This window comes from Apteryx mantelli, chromosome 1, assembly GCF_036417845.1.
Source record: "Apteryx mantelli isolate bAptMan1 chromosome 1, bAptMan1.hap1, whole genome shotgun sequence".
Taxonomy (NCBI): Eukaryota; Metazoa; Chordata; class Aves; order Apterygiformes; family Apterygidae; genus Apteryx; species Apteryx mantelli.
Window position 1 is genome coordinate 194,322,099 of NC_089978.1, and position 20,546 is coordinate 194,342,644.

The window sequence follows — 20,546 nt, forward strand, 5'->3', positions numbered from 1 at the left end:
AGGCACCCTATCAAGACAAGTATTTTTATTTGTGATGTCTCTCTTGCTCACTTGCAATCTCTTCTCCCTCTTGGCCTGTGCTGGTATGATGAGGGAGGTGGGTGGATGGTGTTTCAGGCCTGCAGTATGTTACTGAGCAAATACTAATACATGCTTCCTGTTTTCTGAGCTCACTTCTGAGGCCACTTGAGTCTCCTAATTCTACTCTGTTGTATGATGTTGGAAAAATGATATATACAATTTTGCAGCTTCCTTACTAGAAAGTTGTAACAATTGCATAAATTGTTAAACTTTAACTGGGACTAGCTTATCAATATTTTTGCAAATACAGCAAAATGCTTTAGAAGAGCAAAAAAAATTGGTGATGGCCCTCCTATAGTCACATATACTTCGTTTTTGCCTTAAGGTAATACTTGTCAGCTCTGAAGAGTCATGACACACAAATAGAGAAGTGTCTCCCTAGGTAGCTGAAAAGACTTTGGGGTTGTGACTACTCTACACAGTTTCTTGTTACTTGTATGCAAAGTTCAGACAGTGAGCAAGGGTTTACATGCAGAGCACGTATCTGACCTGGATGAAGGGACAGAGTGCACCCTCAGCAAGTTTGCTGACGATACAAAACTGGGAGGAGTGGCTGATACACCAGAGGGCTGTGCTGCCATTCAGAGAGACTTGGACAGGCTGGAGAGGTGGGCGGAGAGGAACCTCCTGAAGTTCAACAAAGGCAAGTGCAGGGTCCCGCACCTAGGCAGGAATAACCCCATGCACCAGTACAGGTTGGGGGTTGACCTGCTGGAAAGCAGCTCTGCAGAGAAGGACCTGGGAGTGCTGGTGGACACCAAGTTAAGCATGAGGCAGCAATGTGCCCTTGTGGCCAAGAAGGCCAATGGTATCCTGGGGTGCATCAGGAAGAGTGTTGCCAGCAGGTCGAGGGAGGTGATCCTCCCCCTCTACTCAGCCCTGGTGAGGCCACCTCTGGAGTACTGCGTCCAGTTCTGGGCTCCCCCGTGCAAGAGGGATGTGGCACTACTGGAGCAAGTCCAGCGAAGGGCTACAAAGATGATTAGGGGACTGGAACATCTCTCTTATGAGGAAAGGCTGAGAGAGCTTGGCCTGTTTAGCCTGGAGAAGAGAAGGCTGAGAGGAGATCTTATCAACGTGTACAAGTATCTGAAGGGAGGGTGTCAAGAGGATGGGGCCAGACTCTTTTCAGTGGTGCCCAGTGACAGGACGCGAGGCAACGGGCACAAACTGAAACACAGACGCTTCCATCTGAACATGAGGAAAAACTTTTTCACTGTGAGGGTGACAGAGCACTGGAACAGGTTGCCCCGAGAGGTGGTGGAGTCTCCTTCTCTGGAGATATTCCAAACGCGCCTGGATGCAATCCTGTGCAACGTGTTCTAGGTGAGCCTGCCTGAGCAGGGGGGTTGGACTAGATGATCTCCAGAGGTCCCTTCCAACCTCAACCATTCTGTGATTCTGTGACTTTAAAACTAGGATATGTGACTACAAGAGTGAGAGAAAGAGATAATAGTAAAATATCTGAAACTCTTATTTAATACAGGTAGGTCAGTTGTCCTGCAGTAGATTTGTCCAAAAGGAATATAAACGAATGTCACCCGACTTCTGCTACTGAATGATGTTAATGCAGTATGTGCGTGGCACCAGGCAGCAGGTCTCTCTCAGCTGTCCAGCAATCAGCGAGTGAGACTGAAAATTCTGGAGAAGAGGATCAAAGCCTCTGTTATAACCATTTAAATGAGTCTGAAGAACAGGATTTTAAATCTTAGTGATGAGACTTTGATAAATGCCACCACCAATGCATAGCTGCTACATTTAAGCTACCAGTCTAAGTATGAAATTGGCAGCATCGGGCTAATAACATCAGTTATGAGGATCTTGTACATTCTTTATATGTCTCACTATTTGCCCTCCCTCTGGGTCTCTCTCTTCTCTCTTATCATTATTCTCCCCAAGTGATACTCTTTCAGTCCTGGCCTGACAGGAATAACAGGCCAATACTTTCTGCCCACAGAGTTTCCTTCTTGTTCTTCTTCTGGAATACAGTTTATTTTCCCAAGACTGCCACAAAATGGAAGTTTGTCCTCCTAAATTAATGGATATTATAATAGACTAGAAGGCCATTTACTTTCACATATTAGGGCCCCTTCAAGCACAGTGCTGGCCTTGCCTCACTGCACTTTGACTGTCTATTAGGCTGCTTCTATTAAATTTCTAAAAGATTTTCTCCTCTTCTCTCTCACCTTTCAGTCTTTGGACATGAACCTGCAGGTTTGCATTGAAGGAATACATAGAGAGTCCCAAGGAAAAGTAGAATTACCCTGGAGAGAAGACTACAAATTCCACCTGACGGCTCTCTGCTGAGGGAAGCAGAACTCAGCCCTGTTGCCTTGGCATGTCAGAAACCTGGGGCCTAAAGAGGTGATAGATTACACGTACATGGTTGTACTACAAATACACAGCAAAGTTGCAATAGAAGAAATTCCTGTCACTAAGGTCTTAAGATTTTTTTCCATACTAACTACAGTTACTACAGTACCTACAGTGACTAACTACAGTTACAGCATTTTTGCAAAATGCTATAATTTAGGATCTCCACTGTTCATCTCTCTCAAGGTATACACCTGTAATGGATTCTTTATGGAAATAAATTCTAGAAATTATCTCTATGACTTATGTGTAAAGCACTGCCCTCTAAGAGGATTGCACATATATATACAAAGCCAAGATATGGTTTACAGATAAACTATGTATCCATACAATTTATGGATATATGAGTCAGTATTACCAACAGTAGTACAACACTAATACAAAACAGCCTGGGGTACATATCGTTACAGCTTTTTACCAAGTAAAGCACCAGTGTGCAATAGGTTAGGAAATGAGAAACCACAGTGATGTATTCTGTTGCAATAATAGTATTTAATCAATTAAACCGGATTTTGGTTATTCCTGCTATTCCTGCTAAAACTACCATGTGATCTGTGGTGATTACAATGAAAACCAATCTTAGGTTTATGTTTCATCCAGAAAATAACTCAGTGCCATGCACTGTCTCATAGCTCCCTGTGGTAACATGGTGCTTTCTTAATGTAGAGATGTACTAAACCATTTGCTAAATCACTCCTACAGCATCCTACAGCATCTAGACTGCCCTTTTGTATGTCTTGCTTACACTCATGAAATGTTAGTCCTGACAAGATCAAAAACCATGTGTGGCATAATAATGCAATCTGTTATTTTATGCAGTGCAAAGTAGTTACAGTTAAGTCTGCTTATTAAGCACTGCTCAGTGATAGTTAATTAGCATGAATTGTTTTCATCAAGTTAAAATTTTAATGAACAGTCCAACAAGATGTGGGGTACACTGGATTTAATCCAACAATAGTAAAACACGTGAAGAGTTACTTTGGTACCAGTAGACATTTTCATTGGTACCAGCCGACATTTAGAGTGGACTCCTCATAGGAAATGTTGCGTTTAAATCATCCTGTTCTATCTGTCATCAAATGTTCTGTATAACTGATATTTGATAACAACATTTCATAAAAGTTATTTAAGAATATGAATTTTGAACAATATTTTCTAAAAATTTTAAACAAAATGCTTAGGTAAGCACACACCTTAAGTCATTTGCCAAATGAAAGAATAACAAATATTTTTGGAGAAAGTCTGAAAAGCAGACTACAGTTTGTATAATGTTTTAATGAAAAGACAAAATATATACATGAAGAATAAGACCATGTATTAATAGGTAGCAAACAATTAATAGTAACAAAAATAAATGCTCAGCTAGTAGTAATAAATAATGTTTGTTAGTTATATGCGCATACCATGACTTGAATGAAACTTTTTTTGAGATTTTACTGTATCACCCTATTTTAAAGACATCTTTTTCCCCTTCAACAAAGAACACCATCTTAGAGTGTTAAAGACAACCAAATACTGCTTTGGGAATTTTCTGTGTTTTTTTGTTTCTTTTCTCTATACAAAAAAGATTTTGACAGAAGATGACTGGTAGTGTAAACCCTGGCCACAGCAAACACAAATATACATTTTACCTAGAATACACCCATTTATTTTATGACTGCCTATATTTTTTTTCAGAACTTACATTTTATGTATCAAGGGCAGGTTTTGATTTTTCTTACATCAGTACAAATCTATTGTAGTCAGTAAAGCTATTCATTGGTTTTAATGGCATTTAATTCAGGAACATTGTGTAGTGTCTCGTTTTATGACAGTTATATAAAAGTTTCCAAGAGCTGCCCACATTTTGTTATCAAAGGACCCTACATCATTTATGCACTAAAGAGAGAATCATTGACACTCTAATTATAAAAGCATACTTACTAGTAAAACTGCTCCAGGATTTTTACATCACAGTTTTATCCACTGAATCAAAGATTCTTTTCTCCCATCATGTTGATTCTCAAAACTTACACTTGTCATTACTGCCTGTAGATGTAGTTTGGGATAATTGAAAGCAAAATTCAGAATTTCAGAATCTCTTTTTCCTTCCTCTCTCTTTTTTAACATTTACTTTTCAATGCTTTGCTTACAGTCCTGTAACAAATACTGCTGCCATGCTGGCTAAAAACGCTATGCATAACAGCTAATTGGCTATCTAAGACATCTTCTTTCAGTGAGCAATGGTTATTGAATAGAATACAGTGTTATTCTTGGGAAGGAAAAAAGAGAAGAATAATGGACACTAGAATGACAATACAAGAAGAGGAGAAATCTCAGATTAGCCCAAACTCCCAGGCCCTAATCACTGACAGAAGAATCTGGTAAATCAAGGAAAAAAGACATCAATCCATTCAAACAGGATTAAAGGTTTAAACTGAAAACCAATAAACTTGTTAGTCTTTGTGGGAAAAATTTACATTGGGATTTTTTTAGAGGTAAAACAGACAACTGCAACATTTCCAAATGGCTATTTAGTAACTCATGTGAAAGAGGAGAAAACTATACTACAAAGAATAAAACAAATGTAAATGCTTAAGTAAACCGATTCATGGGAGAGCGTTTCAGGCTGCAAACACTTGGTAATCATAAAAATTCACAGCTGTAAGATTAAAGGCATAAAAATAAATATTTATTGCTAAAGTGTGTTTGGCAATCAGAACATGTCTTTGTTAACAAATACATAGCTAGATGTATGTTTCTTTTGTAGACTTTCAATATTCAGGTTACAATTACACACTTCAGATGGCAGATATTTGACAACCAGCACCCTTTACACCCGAAAAAGCTCAATGAAACCTCTATGACAGAGATCTCTTCTCTGATTACAGAAGAGAGTTACCAAATTCATTTTTCCCTTCATTTGGTGGAAAAGGAAGAATCTGGTGACATATAGTATAGCTGATATTATCCTTTCTTCTCTTAACATAGCAGTCATAATTTAAAAGAACATGAAATGAGAGAATTACAATGTCATTTCTATGGCATGAACAATAGTCCATCTACACCAGCTTTGTATCATTGTTGCTGACGTTTTTCAAAATGAAATTTTATTACAACTATTCTAAAAAGAAAAAAAAAGTTTTGTTATACAGTCCTTTCTGTTTTAATGAACAAATGACCAAGTTACTTTTCAGCCAAATTATTAACTATATCACCTGATTCATGATGTTTATTTGACATGCATTTTTATTTTCTCTTACTGCTAGAAAGCTTTGAAAAAGATGTTTAGAAGTCATGATTTTGCTACCTATTTCTTTCACGAGAAATTGTTTTTTCAGGAGTAAAAAACACTGCCAATTGCTAGTGACTGGCATTTTTATAATTACAAGCAATCCTGAAGCCATTCCAGTTGTGAGATTTCTGCTAATGAGGCCCAAAATTAGAATAATTATTTGATTTGCCAGCACCTTCTCTTTGCTAATGGTCTCTCTAAATATCCTCAAGGAAACTTTCTTCAAATAACTACACTACAGTATACATCTTATTTATCAAATTTACAGTGGAATTCTTCAGTTCTAGTCAGCATATACAGTATACCGCAAATTTAAATAATGACATTCTATGTGGGACTTGTTATTGGGCTGGGGGTATTTGACCTAGAATGCCATTAGCTTAACTTATACGTTTTAAAATCACTTTTGAAATGCTGCAAAACTAAGATTGTAGTGAATTTAATTTCAAAGTTATTTTGGATGTCCTTTCAAACTGTATGTGGTAATCCTTGATTTTTGCACTGATGCTAAATGTTAATGAACAGAGCCACAGTGTACCATTTCACCTAGAGCAATGAAAACATTAAAATCTCTTTAGAAGACTGAATAAAACTTTATTTTATAAATATAATCCTTGTTGAAGCTCTACAATTTCACTGTACTTTTGAAATAAGGGCACACAGAAAATATGGAAGAATTCCTTTGAGATAGCTAACTAAAGCTACAAAATGAGCACGGTACAGTATTTCCAAGGAACATGGTTCAAAAGTTGTGCGATTACTGCTAAGGTTGTTTTATTCTTTACCACATTTGGAACAGGAAGTCTGTGTTGTTCTTGAAGAATTCTGAAAAGCAATGTCACAGTCTGATGACCTCTTCTCCTCATTAAAACGTTCCCAAAGACAGCTCTCTGCATGATGTTTTGTAGCTTCAGCAGCCATGAACTAATTTGTACCTCTTATTTTGATCATGCACTGGTGAAAGAACCAAACAATATTTTTCTTTAAACACAGAGAGGTCTTTCAACAGCTCAGCATGCACTTCTACCCTCTTTTTAATCTTGGAGCACCTATTTATTTGCTCTTTTCACCACTAAATCTTCTTTGCTCCTTTCTGCCCCCCTGCAAAGCTGCTAGTTAAAATCTTCAGTGTTTTTCTTCATAGGCTTAAACCATTAGAAGGGTATTACCATAAAAAGGGAGACAAGGACTTAGAGACATGGTGCATCAGAATTTGCATTTCTAATTTTTAATCCAATTAAACTAAAATAATATTTATTTAGCTACAACCTTTCTATAATGGGTATAAATTCACTAAAGCTAATGGAAAATTTTCTTCCTGGAGGAAATTAGTTATAGGTGTTCACTGCAATAACTGATTTGTTCTGCATACTGATGTCTCCAGATTTTGCTTATAGATAATTAGTATTCAGCTAGTTGATGTGTTTATTTTGCATACCTTCTGTTTTTTTGTGAGCAGTTCATTATGCAAGTCATATTTTTTGCTCTACATAGTGGATTCAGTGTATGTAAATTGTTAGAAGGTACTATAAGGGCATTAGCTTTTAATGCATAAGGCATATACCTGGAAAGGAAGGTTGTATGGGTTGACATTTTTGCATTATGTCTGAGTGTGCTTTTTTTTCAGACTACAATAGCTACTGAATAAAAAATGATAATTTTGTGTATTTCATTTTCAGTCAATAAATTTCAATCAGTTTTTTCAGTTTTTCTGGGTTTTTTTTTGTCATTTTGGTTTTTTTTACAATGTATACATCTTGTATATCCAAACCAGTCTAAACACACTGATAGCCTGGTTCTGTTCCCACCAATTTTGGTCCAAGTAATGAAGTCAGCACTTCTTTTACCCTCTCTCAAGCATTCTAAGTGAGGAGAGAGGGCATGCAGGGACCTCTCAGAGAGAAACTGCTATATCTTGCCTTTCAAGGGGAGAAAAGCTTAGTATTCTGATTCATGAGCCCAGGGAAAGCTGCAAGGTGGGAAATCTTGCATCCAGCAGAAGGCTCCTCTGAGCTCCTGTGCCTTCAGTGGCCACTTCTGCTGGGGCCACACCACACCTGAGCAGACCCCATTCTCTGTGGGCATAGGCTGTTACCACTAGTGCTGCTTCAGAACAGCACTAAGTATGGACATCTTAGAATGCTCTCAGTTATCCACTATTCTTGAGGGAAGTCTGCTATCAACCTGTTCTTGCTCTTCCGTCCTGGCTATCTCTGTTTCCAGAACTCTGGAGTCCAAACTCTTCTGTTTACACATGGACTCTGGGAACAAGGGAAATGCCACAGAACCAGCATTTCCTATATGCATAGCCCCCAAGGATGGCTATTAACTTGCAGAAGCAGGTGGGAGAATGAGGCTGAGAAAGTAATTCATTCACTTTTCAGTATTGTACTGGATATTTTAGAGAGGTATGAACACTACATTATCAGGAGGAAATGAAGCCATGGGCAGTTATTCACTCCTGGTTGCTGCTACATATTCTACAAAGCAAAAAGAAATTCCTGGATCTAGGATACAATTTTCCAATCTAGAAGATACTCTTTGAAATTTCATTCTGATTTCTTGGGCTTCAGTGAGTTCCTCAAAAGGACATAGTAGGTGAAAGCAAACAAAAAAAAAGGTTGTCACAGTCAATTTTTGCATTAAGAATCCTAAGTTTATAAGAAAACTTTCTACCACACATTATAAGATAAACAAACATGTAAATGCCAATTATATTTTCAGTACTCCAAATAAGTAGGCAGAATTACATTCACAACATCCCTACTTATTTTATAATATCTTGTATACATGTATAAATCAGTGAATGATCATCTGGAGTCCTCTCATGCTGATAATATCTTGTTCTGTTCTTCTACACAAAGAACAATGTTTTATCCAGTCCTGTTCTGAGTGAAATTGCTGTTCATCTACCATATCCCTTAAGACATAATTGCATATTATAATATGACTCCTCCTACCCTTACATGAATAAACAGTTTTGTTAGAGGATACATTTTCTGTATTTGACTTTGCCTGGATATATGATTTTTAATGAGGAAGAGCAAGATCATTGGGCTGGATTTTATAGTGTGTTTTTCTGTCTGATATTTAAAATCGAGACTGACATTAAGAATACTACCTACAATAAAGTGAAATCTAACCAAGAGAGACTCTCTTGTTCACACATCTCTAACTGAGATGAATATGGGCTATGTACCATTAGACTGGTCTCCCCATCACACTCTGGCAGCTCTTGTTAGGGTGTTTTTCTGGAGTGTGGAAGATTTACCCTTGGTAGAGGAGGATCAGGTTAGGGAACATTCAAAAAAACTGGACATAAACAAGCCCATGAGACCTGATGGGATGACATTGCAAGGCCACTCTTGATGATCTTTGAAAGATCATGATAATCAGGAGAAGTTCCTGAGGACTGGAAGATGGAAAATATCACTCCTATTTTCAAGAAGAGCAAGAAAGGAGGTCTAACCTCGATTCCTGGAAAGGTGATGGATCAGCTAATCCTGGAAACCATTCCCAAACATATTAAGGAGAAGCGATTGGAAGTAGCCAGCATGGATTTACAAAGGAAGAAATTGGCTACCAGTTGGCTACTGGACCAACCTGGCGGCAACCTATGGTGAAATGACAAGCTCAATGGAAGAGGGAAGAGCAGTAGATGTCTATCTCAGCTTTAGAAATACTTTCAAGACTGTCACCCCTAACATCCCCACAGACAAACTGGTAAAGTAGGTACTAGACAAATGGACAGTGAGATGCATTGAAAAACGGCTGAGACGCTGGTCTCAAAAGGCTGTGATCAGCAGCACAAAGTTTGGCTGAACGAATTAGGCCAGTCACTCGTGATTTCCTCCAGTGATCAATACTGGGGCCAATACTGTTTAACTCTTCATTAATGACTTGGAAAACGAGACAGAGGGCATCCTCAGCAAGTTTGCAGATGATACAAAACTGGGAGGAGTGGCTGATACCCCGGGTGGCTGTGCTGCTATTCAAAGGGACCTTAACAGGCTGGAGAAATGGGCAAACAGGAATCTTGTGAAGTTCAACAAAGGGAAAGGCCAAGTCCTGCACCTGGGGACAAACAGCCCCATGCACCAGTACAGGCTGGGAGCCAACTGGCTGGAAAGCGGCTTTGCAGAGAAGGACCTGGGGGTCCTGGTGGACAGAAGTTGGACATGAGCCAGCAACGTGCCCTTGCAGCAAAGGCAGCCAACAACCTCCTGGGCCGCACCAGGAACAGCGTTGCCAGTGGGGCGCGGGAGGGGATCCTTCACCTCTCCTCAGCACTGGGGAGGCCACAGCTGGAGTGCTGGGCCGAGGGTTCGGTTCCACAGGGCAGGAGAGACACGGACCTCCCGGAAAGTGTGCAGCAAAAGGCCATGAAAATGAGTAGGGGTTTGGAGCACCTGCCCTGGGCAGAGAGGCTGCGAGAGCTGGGCCTGTTCAGCCTGGAGAAGAGATGGCTCCAGGGGGATCTTATTAGTGTGCATAAATATCTGACGTGGGGAGTAAGGAAGATGGAGCCGGATTCTTCTCAGTGATGTCCAGTGAGAGGACAAGAGGCAATGGGCACAAACTGAAATACAAGAAATTCCATTTAAACGGAGGAAAAAACTTTTTTATTGTGATGGTGGTCAAACACTGGAACGGGTTGCCCAGAGTAGCTGTGGACACTCCATGCTTGGATATATTCAGACCTTCACTGGACATGGCGCTGAGCAACTTGCTTCAGTTGACCCTGCTTTGAGCAGGGGGGTTGGAGTGGATGATCTCCAGAGGTCCCTTCTAACCTCAACCATTCTGTGATTTTTCAATGCAAATGTGTCAAAGTTACTAAGAACAACTTTTGGGGCAATGATAAATATTTTCAATTAGCTTCCAGACCATGGAATTAACCCGGGGGACCCTGTAGATGGCATCTCTTTAGCTTGTTGTTTGGGTTAAAACTATTTACCAGAGGGAGAGACAGTATTTTCCATCGTAAAAACAAAGCTACTATCTCTTTCACTGTTGGAGGGGGGGGGGTGATTTCAGTGGACTTGCATAGCTTGTTCATAACCTGGGTAATCCAATTCACCACTTTATTAGAGAAGTAAATCAATTTTATGAAGCAGAATTTCTGTACCTTTGCTCACAGCTAAAGAGAGTCTACTGAAGTGATAAGAGGCTAGAATTTTGAAAGGAAAACAATAAATAATAACTGCTCTATAGGCAAATTACCCTGTCTCCCTCTCCCAGGATCTGGTGCTTACATCACAGCCTGTGTTTATTCCATGATCTCCTGGCTGATTAACACCAGTTAGCTCTAGATTTAAGGTAGGAATTCTCATCTGGACTCTATATGGTTCCAACCATTAAAGAAGGTATTTTGATAACTGCTCAAGAAATTTTCCAACTTTACTAAGCTTCAAACTTTTTTAAACTTTTTATTTGGAAAAAAAAATAGATAAGAATATGACATAGCAGAGGACGTTTCTAAAGTCCTCTGATTCCCTAATTATTGAATGTGAGACAGAAACTGCCTCAGTTTCACTAAACACCTGTCAATGACTGCTATGTAATGGTCATGTCTCCACACTATTTCTTCTAACCATTGGGATAAAGGAGTGTGCTTTGTTTGTGAAAGACAGGCCCAGGGAAAAAGGAGAAGATGCCACATTGCACATCAGAAACGTAGGTCCTTGCCCAGAAGTGCCAGAAGAGGTGAGAGGCAAATTTGTTGAGCATCGCAAGGAAAAAGTAAAAAGGAAAAAAACAAAAGCAATGTCATGATAGGGACCTACCAGAAATCACCTTATCAGAAGGACATACAGGAGACATTTATTTTGCAATTAATAGAAGCATCCAAAGGGCAGGACTTGTAGTAAGAGGAGACTTGAATTACACACAGATATGTGCTGGAAAATAATACATCAGCATGCAGGAAGTCCAGCAAATTTTCAGGACATGTTGGGGACAACTTTCTTTTAAGAAGATGGAAGAAGCTACTGAGAAGCTTACAGCTGTTTTAGAACTGGTTCTGACTAATAGGGAGGGTCTGGTTGAGAAGCTGAAGGTAGAAGGTAATTTCGGTGAAAGTGATTACAAAACTATAGAGTTCACAAATCTAAAGAAAAGGAAGAACGAGAGCAGCAGAATAAGGACAATAGAGTTCAAAAAAGCAGACTTCATCAAACTCAGGGAACTGGAAGGTAGGGTCTCTTGGGAAGATATTCTAAGGAAAAAAGGAGTGCAAGAGAGTTCGCAGTTACTGAAAGGGACTATATTAAAGATACAATGGCAGACTGTCATGATACAAGAGAAAGATAGGAAGCATAGTAAGACACCAATATGGCTCCATCAGAAGCTTTTTAAGGGCCAGGGAAAGAAAAAGGAAAGCATAAAAATAAAAATAAAAATAAAAATATAAATATAAATATAAATATGAAAGGAGGAGCAAGGACCCACAGGTATAGATGTAAAGGAATATATAAAGGAATAAGATGCATATCTATACCAAAGTGAAAATGAACTTTGACTAAGAAGAAACATAAAATGCAACAAGAAAAATATTTTAGAAATGAGGACAGGGGAAATAGTACTCTGTTGCTCAACAAGAAGAAGAGAGAACAGCAGATATATAGAAAAGCTGAAAAAGTCAGTATCATCTTTGTTTCAATGCTCACAAAGGGTGAGTTTTGATGAGATACTTAATGTACACTAGACTTCAGTAAGGCCACCAACACTGTTTATATGTCATTCTCACTAGCAAAATAAACAAATACAGAGTATATATAGGTAAACATCATGAAGTGGGTGTGTAACTTGTCATGGGGAAAAAGCACTCAGGAGACAGTTATCAAAAATTATCTGTCCAACTGTCACAACATTTCAAGCGACAGGCTGCAGAGGTCCATTCTAGGCTGTATTCAATACATTCCTCAATGCCTTGGGTGACTGACTAGAGAGTATACTTCTAACATTTGCAGAGAAGTTCAGACTGGAGCAGGTTGCAAATGCTCAGCAGAATAGGATTAGAATTTTAAGTAATGTTAATAAACTAAAGGCATGGCTTGAAACCAATGTGATAAAATTCAATAAAGGCTAAGTAAAGTGCTCAGGAAGGAAGATTCAAATGCATAAACACAGCAAGGGAATAGCTGACTAGTCAGGAGTACTGAACAAAAGGATCTGGTATGTCAATGAATCAGACACTTAATCTAACTCAAGAATATGACACTATGGCAAAAGGACAGACATTTCAGGATGTATTATCAGGAGCATCATCTGCAAGACACTAGAATTATTCAGCACAGGAGAGATGTCCACTTTGGGGCACTACTTTGTAATACAAAGATGGACCAACTGAAGACAACTCAGAGGATAACAAAACTGTAAGAGATTTAGAAAGTATGATTTGCAAGGAAATGTTAAAAGAATTACACTGTTTTAATCCAAAAAAGAGAAGATTTGGAAGAAATTTTGGAATGTTCTTTCAATATGTGAAAGGGTTTTACAGATAGCATGACACCCACTACTCTTTATTCCCATTGCAAATTTGACAAAGAGTAAAAGGATTAAGGTTTTCTACCAATAAGAACTTTATAAGTATGAAGATAGTTAAGTGTTTGCTGCTTGGAAATTAGTTAAGTATTGGCTGCTTCGAAAACTTTATTGGAGGTTTTTAGGAACAGATTTGATGAACAGAATCACAAGGCTGGAAAAACCACAAGACATTAGCTAGCCCATCTCCCTAGTATCCTCTTGCATTAATAAATACCTTGGCACTACTATGTTAAAACTTCCCTAGGCTTCTGCTTTGTTTCTTCTTCCACAAGTTTGCCAGCATCTGCAAAAACACTTTAGGACATCAGAAACAAAGGAATTTCCAGTAACAGTGGCCAGCTTTTTCAAATTGAGCAGCTAAAATACTAGAAGACAGAGTTTTATGGTACTTGAACAGGACAGAGTGTGGAAGATTAGTACCTAGCCAAAAGAAATTGCCAGGTTTCTCATCTCTTAAAGAAGTGGAAATTTCAGAGCAGTCTTTTCAACAGTTGCAAGTAACTTTCTTGGCAAGTAGGATTTTCTTTATTTTCCTCTGTCCCAAGTTCATAGTTGGATGTCTCCCTGCCTTAAGAGTACTTTGCATTAGCACAGTACTTCATCTGAGAAATCTGTGACTGAGAAGTTTCTGCATGCTTACCAGAACTGGATTTTTATGTTGTGCTACTCTAAGTGCCACACGAACAATTTTCACATTATTTAGTTCAGAAAATCTTGGCTTCTTTTTTATTACATAATCCATCCAAATTTGGACAGGGGACAGATCTTCTATAAGAGTCCAGTGTTTTAAATGAGACTAGGCATGTTCTTGGATTCTGCATCAGCCCTTGGCAGTTTCCTTCTTTGCTAGGTCTGGCTTTATGTGACTCTGTGTCACTTTGATATACCACTTCTAACATTCCTACTTTACATTTTCAGTTTTACAGTCAGTACCTTACCTCAAAAGTGATCAAATCCACCCTCACCCTCGGCCACACATTTCTCTTTTGCTCGAATATAAATAAAATGCTATTAACATATCACAGGGCAAATTCCTTCATTCCCCTCAATGAGTTGATTCACCCCATGCTGAAACTGAGTCTAGAGGCCAATAACATTTAAAGACATCCATTTCCATAGGGAAAAATGCACCATGTAGCTTGTCTAAAATCTCATCAATCCTAGACTGAGAACTTAAAGCTTTCCATGCTCACAAAGACCTGGCAGTCTTGGGTACCAGTAGCATCAGCTGGGAAGCTCTGTGGACTGGTCAGCTTTTTTGACCTCTACTTTCAGAATATCTTCAATTTCATGGGCAGTTTACCTATTAACTCATATAAGAGTTAGAAAATCTGACCTTGATCATCACTCAGGAACAAACACCTGCTTATGGGATGGATACACAGTTTCTTCTTCCTTTAAAGTGGTCAAGAAGGAAACGGCAGGAAAACAACCTCTGGTGCCACTAGATCTAACAGTGGATGATCTTTTTTTCTAATCCAATGTGCAGACACCACTGGGACCAAATTATTTCCTGTCCAAACACAGTTTCATGAGAATCACAATGTGAACTGTCTCTATGTGTAATGTCTGAAAAAAAAAACAACAAAAAAAACCCCCAAAAATATAGTTTACCTCATTAAGCTACTTTGAGACCTTAATGGACTTACTCTCACTGGAGTAAGTGTTGGACTTCAGCACGGTGTGACTTGGGTATATGCAGTATAATCTTCGTAAATCTTACATTTTTTCTTAAGTTATGTTCACATTCTCATAGTTAAAGCTCAAGAGCTCTGTAAGGTTTACCTTAAATAACTCTCAGTCTTCCACTACTGATTCTTCCTCAGAAGAGGCTTTTACCTTCTCCCTAGCCTTTATAAAAAGCAGAATGCATAAGGGAGGCATTCTGGGGACATTCCCTGTAAATGAACAGGAGATAAAGTAACAATTTATCACAGTCCCATAGATTCCAATACCTGAAAATTTTAATCATATATTGAATCTCTTCAATCACGGATGTTACAATAGAACTCAGTATTCCCACATTTCACATTCTCACGTGTCTTTGGAAAACAGTAGTCAGGAGCTGTGAGAACCTGGCTAGTGTAACCCATTGTGGGATAGAGGATTATCATGGTATTTTTCTGGAGAGAAGAGCCACAGTTTTAGGGAATTAAGGTAGCAAATTTTATGACTTCTGATGAAAGATTCTTCCCCAACCTAGATGCCTTGCTACATTGCCTGATTCCCACCTTTTATAATAACTCCTGATAGGGAAGGCTTAGGGTTTGTGTACTTTACTTCCCCCTTTAACAGTAACTGTAGCCTTTGCCATTCTTAAGAACCACCTCAAAAATTCTATGCTAAAATAAAGGCTGTGGCACTATTTGCTTTCTCTAAAGATCCCTTGAAACACTGAGAAGAACATATTGTAGGCTAAGTAGAATAGCTTGAAGTATGCCTCTGAGGAACTGCTGTCTGTTTCCTGGCTCTCTCAAATTTCAGATCCAAAGTAACCCAGTTCTTTCAAAAGGCAGCTGCTACACAAGCTACAGTTCTCAGCTTCTTTATGGAGGAACTACCTAAAGTCCCTGCTTGAAACTCTGCTGCTGGGCTCAAGAATGTAACTGTCTTTCACCAAGAGGAATGTGAGTCAACATGTATCGGTGGTGTCCCACTTCTCTCTGGGGCCTCAGCGTAGCTCCGTTTTACTGTAGTCTGTATGCTGCACTGTATGTTAACACCTGCTAGCCCATGCTTTCTAGTTTGCAATCTTGCTCAGGACTACATGGTGTTCTCTGGCTTTGGCTCCTGAAATCACTGTCAGCTGGGTCATCCAAATAATTTCCTATCAGGGTGACAGGCCCAGTGCCAGGGCCAAACTGCAGCTGCAAATCTGAACACAGCACCAAAGCAAGCCAGAACTCAGAGGAGTGGATCCAGCCCTGCAACCAGGCAGCCCTATAACGCCATATTGCCATGGCTAATAACAGGCCATCAGCTTTGTACTGACTTCACAAGGCTCAGGACTGAGGCTTGTCAAGCCAGCTCTGAAATTTTTTTGACCTGTCTGCAGCTTTGTTTTACTTGGTTTAGCTGTGATATCAGTTTCTCTAATTGACTGCTGTCTATGGCTAATTTGTTTTACTTTCATTTATCTTTGTGTGGTACAACCACAGTTTATATAGATAGCAGTAACAAGCAATTAGTCTATGTGGAATGAGATATTTATGATTTTAAAACAACGATGCATGTAGAGAAATACAGGCTTGATATGAGAACAGAGGCCTTGAGAAGTGAAGACCCAGGATGCAGTGCAGAGGAGTACAGGCAAGGGATGATAAGAGATGGGGCACAGGCTTGAACCTGGAGACCCCCCCAGCTATGAACAACTCACTAATGGTCAGTTAAAAAAAATGCAGACCTGGATCTGGACAAAACTGGTTTTAGGGGCAACAGAGAGAACAAAGAAACAGTACTTAACACCAGTAAAGGGCACCATATATAGTAAATTCAGATGTAATCTGGAGTTGCAGATCAGTGAAGAAAGAGAAAGGTGTAAATGCATGCCAGCAAACATGATCCAAGTGGATCCTGAGGGGGAAAAAGAAACCACAGATATGAACATCATTTTGCTCCCAGCGAAGGACTCCAGATACTGCCAGAAACAGAGAGAAACCACCAACTTTAGGACCCAGAGAAGCAGTGGAAGGATGAACATAATGCCAGAAAAAGGGGTAGAAACTAGGAAGTATGTATGTTACAATATTACTATTACTGTGACTTTTTCTGTATATAAGTACTCTAACTGCATTATTATTCTTTTTCTGTAATAATTAGATCTAGACTAATGATGATTTTTTTAATTAGACTGTTAAAATTTCCATTATACTAACAATAAATTCTTGGCTTTACTTACATATGCCTGGCTTTACTTACGTCTGGGCAAACGTGTGCATTCTTTGCCCATAAACAAGATTTTGAGCATAGCAGGCCTTAGTAATCCCCGCACTACCTACTCTGATGGAGGTTATTTTGTTTGTGTTATTCGTCACCCTGTCTCTCACCTTACAGTATGGCAGGTCTTCAGGCAGTTTTGTTGTTGTAACAGCTTCCAAGCTGTTTCTAAAACCCTGCAGGCCCTTTTTCACTGTGGCTCCTTGACCAACCTCAACATACACTAGTTTCATTAGAGCTCCTGTAAGTTAATGCAGCACTTCCTGGAGGTTTGAAATTATTGATGACAAGGATCCGGGATTCAGGCCAATGATATATGCTGTGGTGAGTCAGAGTAACTAATTAAAAGTCTGACTGCCATTTTGCCCTCTAGTATGACAACACAGCTCCAAAATCAAACTGCATTGTAAGGTCATATATAAAACTTTGTTCCCATATAGCAAGAAAAGATTATTCAAGCTACCTGAACCTACTGCTTTTAACATCTTCCACCCAAAGGCCTCAAAACCCATTGTAATAGTTGGCAAGTATTATTCGGTAAGTATTATCCTTCTTTTTGGTAAGTATTATCCTTCTTTATTACAGGTAGGGATTCAGAAATAAATATATGCTAATTTACGTGCCAAAGAAATACGTCTGTGAAAAAGTGTGAAATAAACTCTCACATCCAAAATTAAATGAAACTATTTATATTACTTAAAGGCAAGTATAAAGGCATAGTTGGCTTTTCCTAGAAATAAAAAAAAGATAGTTTTCTTTTGTCTGGAAACATGTAGTTTAGTGTTTAAACCGAGTGAACTCTTATTCAAGCAATGTGAGTCCTGATTCTGATTTTCCTGTAACAGAGCAGGAAACAGTCCTGTTGTGGTACTTTTACTATTTTACTTTTTGTCCACTAGATGTCCTCAGCATGTCACATTAAGCTTTGCCTTCACAGATAGTATCTTTTTAATCAGAAAGGGCATATACTTCTTCTGAAGTGTGTGTTATTAAGATATCATGATTAATGACTTTCACTTCAGAGTTCATTTTATCTGGAAGATTAGCAAGACACAGATCCTCAAGAAGAGCACAATAATTTAATTCTCTGCTTAAGATATAGCAGCTTCCCAATTTAGGAAGCAATTAAGGATCATGTATGCTTTCTTCTCTGAAAATATTTAAGCAATCAAAGCCTTAAAACAAACTAAAATCCATGCAGTAAAAATCCTTATATATCAAAAGGGAAGCCTTAGCAGTTGTTTTTTGTTTTTGTTTTTTTTTCCTATTACTATATTACTTTCAAAGGATGTGTAACAGTTGCACAGACCCATTCACAGTTGACTGGGTTAACAACGGGAGTCTTGCTTAATTTGAGCTTTAAAGGATCTTTAAAGTAAGACGAGAGCAAAATTTGGAATGATCACAAATATCATTTTAAGCCTTTTTTGCCTTCCCAAAAGGGCCTCTGCAAAATGCATGACAGGCTGGAAACAAAGCTGTCATATTAGACACTTAAAGCAGGTAAGCTGAGCTAGAACTAATCCTGCAATACCTTGACTATTCTGAAAATGCAGAAAGCTCTATGAAACTTTCCATTTTTTGCACTTACTCAGCCCTAAGCGCTGCCAGGGTAGAGCAGCTCAGTGGAGGGTTGCATGTCTGTCGCTTTCAGGGATGCAATAAGGATTCCTAAAAGACACCAGTGGGTCTCCAACTGGAAACACTCTAGCAGCATGTTTCTGACTCTCAGGGCATCAGGTAAAAAGTTAGTGCTGTGTAAAGAGCAATTCCTGTCCCAGAGAGAAAAAAACAAAGCAAGTACTCCAACCGACCTCTTACTCTGCTGCTAACACACCTCTCTGGAACAATGGTAAACACTGACTGGGGGTCCACAACCTCCAGTAGTTTCACAGCACATCACCAGAGCCACCAGGGCTTACTGTGACAATGAAGAGCATAACTCAGCCGGTAATGACTAAGACTAGATGTAAGAGACAGGCGCTCTTGTTGCCACATATTTTCTACAGATATTTAGATATTTCTGTTTCCAGAAATCAAGTGGGATGCTATTTACTACCAGAAGAAAGCTGTATTTTTTTTCTTTTGTATAAAAGGCTCTCAAGAATTTTACAGTGGAAAAACAGCAGTCTTAAAAGTGAGCTAAGAAGGCTGCTGAGAGGTTTCTACAGTTTTTTTTAATGACAAAGGAATCTTGAAGGTTTTGTTTGGGATTTGTTTTTTGAAAGAAAATGAAGTGTTTCATTTTCAGTTTGTTCCTCTCAGAGTAATTTTCTCTGTAGCCCAGAACTTGAGTGCTGTCTGAAAAAACAGTGAGACAACCAACACCATAGGATTCAGGAAAGCAGAAACTGAACAAAGTAGGAAAGAATTTAGTCAAATATTCTCAAAACTTTCTGTTGTTTGCTTCCTACTCGTTAACATTTTAGCCATGAAGGGATTTCCCCGTGCCAGGGAAAATCTTCATCTACCCCATGCAGCCGCTTTCCGGTACCTTTATGCATCAGCAAGGCCCGAGAGTCTGGCCCGCTGGAAGTTCTTGGTTGTCTTAATTTGCAAAATCTGTTAGCCGGGGGTTCGTACTAATCCACTAAGGCCTGAATTTATACGGTCTGAAAACACGTCCTGGCAGTTTCGCGGTGGCTGCCCCGCTCGCCCGTTCGGCACGGCGCGGCTGGCAGCGGCCCCCCCGGGGCGCGCGCCGCCGCCGCCGCCGCCCTGCCCGGGGCGCGCGCCGCCGAGGGGGCCGAGCCGGGCCGGGCCGGGCCGGGAGCGGCCGCCGCGGAGCCTCCCGGCAGCGGCAGGGAGACACCTAGCGGGCGGGCGCGGGGCGGCCCGCCGGCGCCCGGACCCCACGCCGGGGCACGGCGCCACTCGGAAAAAATCGCTGGGGTCGGGAGAGCGGGCTCGGTGAAGCTCCGAAAGCACACAAGGGAAAACGAGAGCTGAGCGGTTTGCTCATCCTTCCCACACCATCTCCCCGCGCAGAAGAACATTCGTTCACCACAATATACAGCCTCGGCTCTCTCTCGTCCGGTCGAAGAGGTCAAACAGATGAACATCGGTAACATGAATATCTTGAAAATAGGTAGTTGTCCTAGCTAAGCATAGATCAAATAGGATCTCTCTCTTTTTCTTTTTCTTTTTTTTTTCTTTTAACTCAGTTAGCTGGAACAATATGTATTCTATCCTACACAGAGCTAGTGGGATGTGACAGCTTCTAACAGGTGATGTGGGTTCAAAAATGCCTAAAGTAAGACTATTTCTGTACTTCGTTAGCTAGGCCTCAAGCAAATTAAGCAAAATAAACTGCAATATATAGGTAGGGCATTAG

The 20,546-nt window shown here is 39.7% G+C and overlaps 1 protein-coding gene across 1 annotated transcript; it reads left to right on the forward strand.

The window, feature by feature from the left end:
- The first annotated feature begins 849 nt into the window (after positions 1–849).
- Positions 850–5,389, forward strand: LOC136992269 (uncharacterized). The gene is given in 4 exon segments (XM_067298175.1): positions 850–907; positions 910–1,003; positions 1,005–1,383; positions 5,204–5,389. Coding segments are annotated over 4 exon segments (717 nt in total).
- The last annotated feature ends 15,157 nt before the right edge of the window (positions 5,390–20,546 follow it).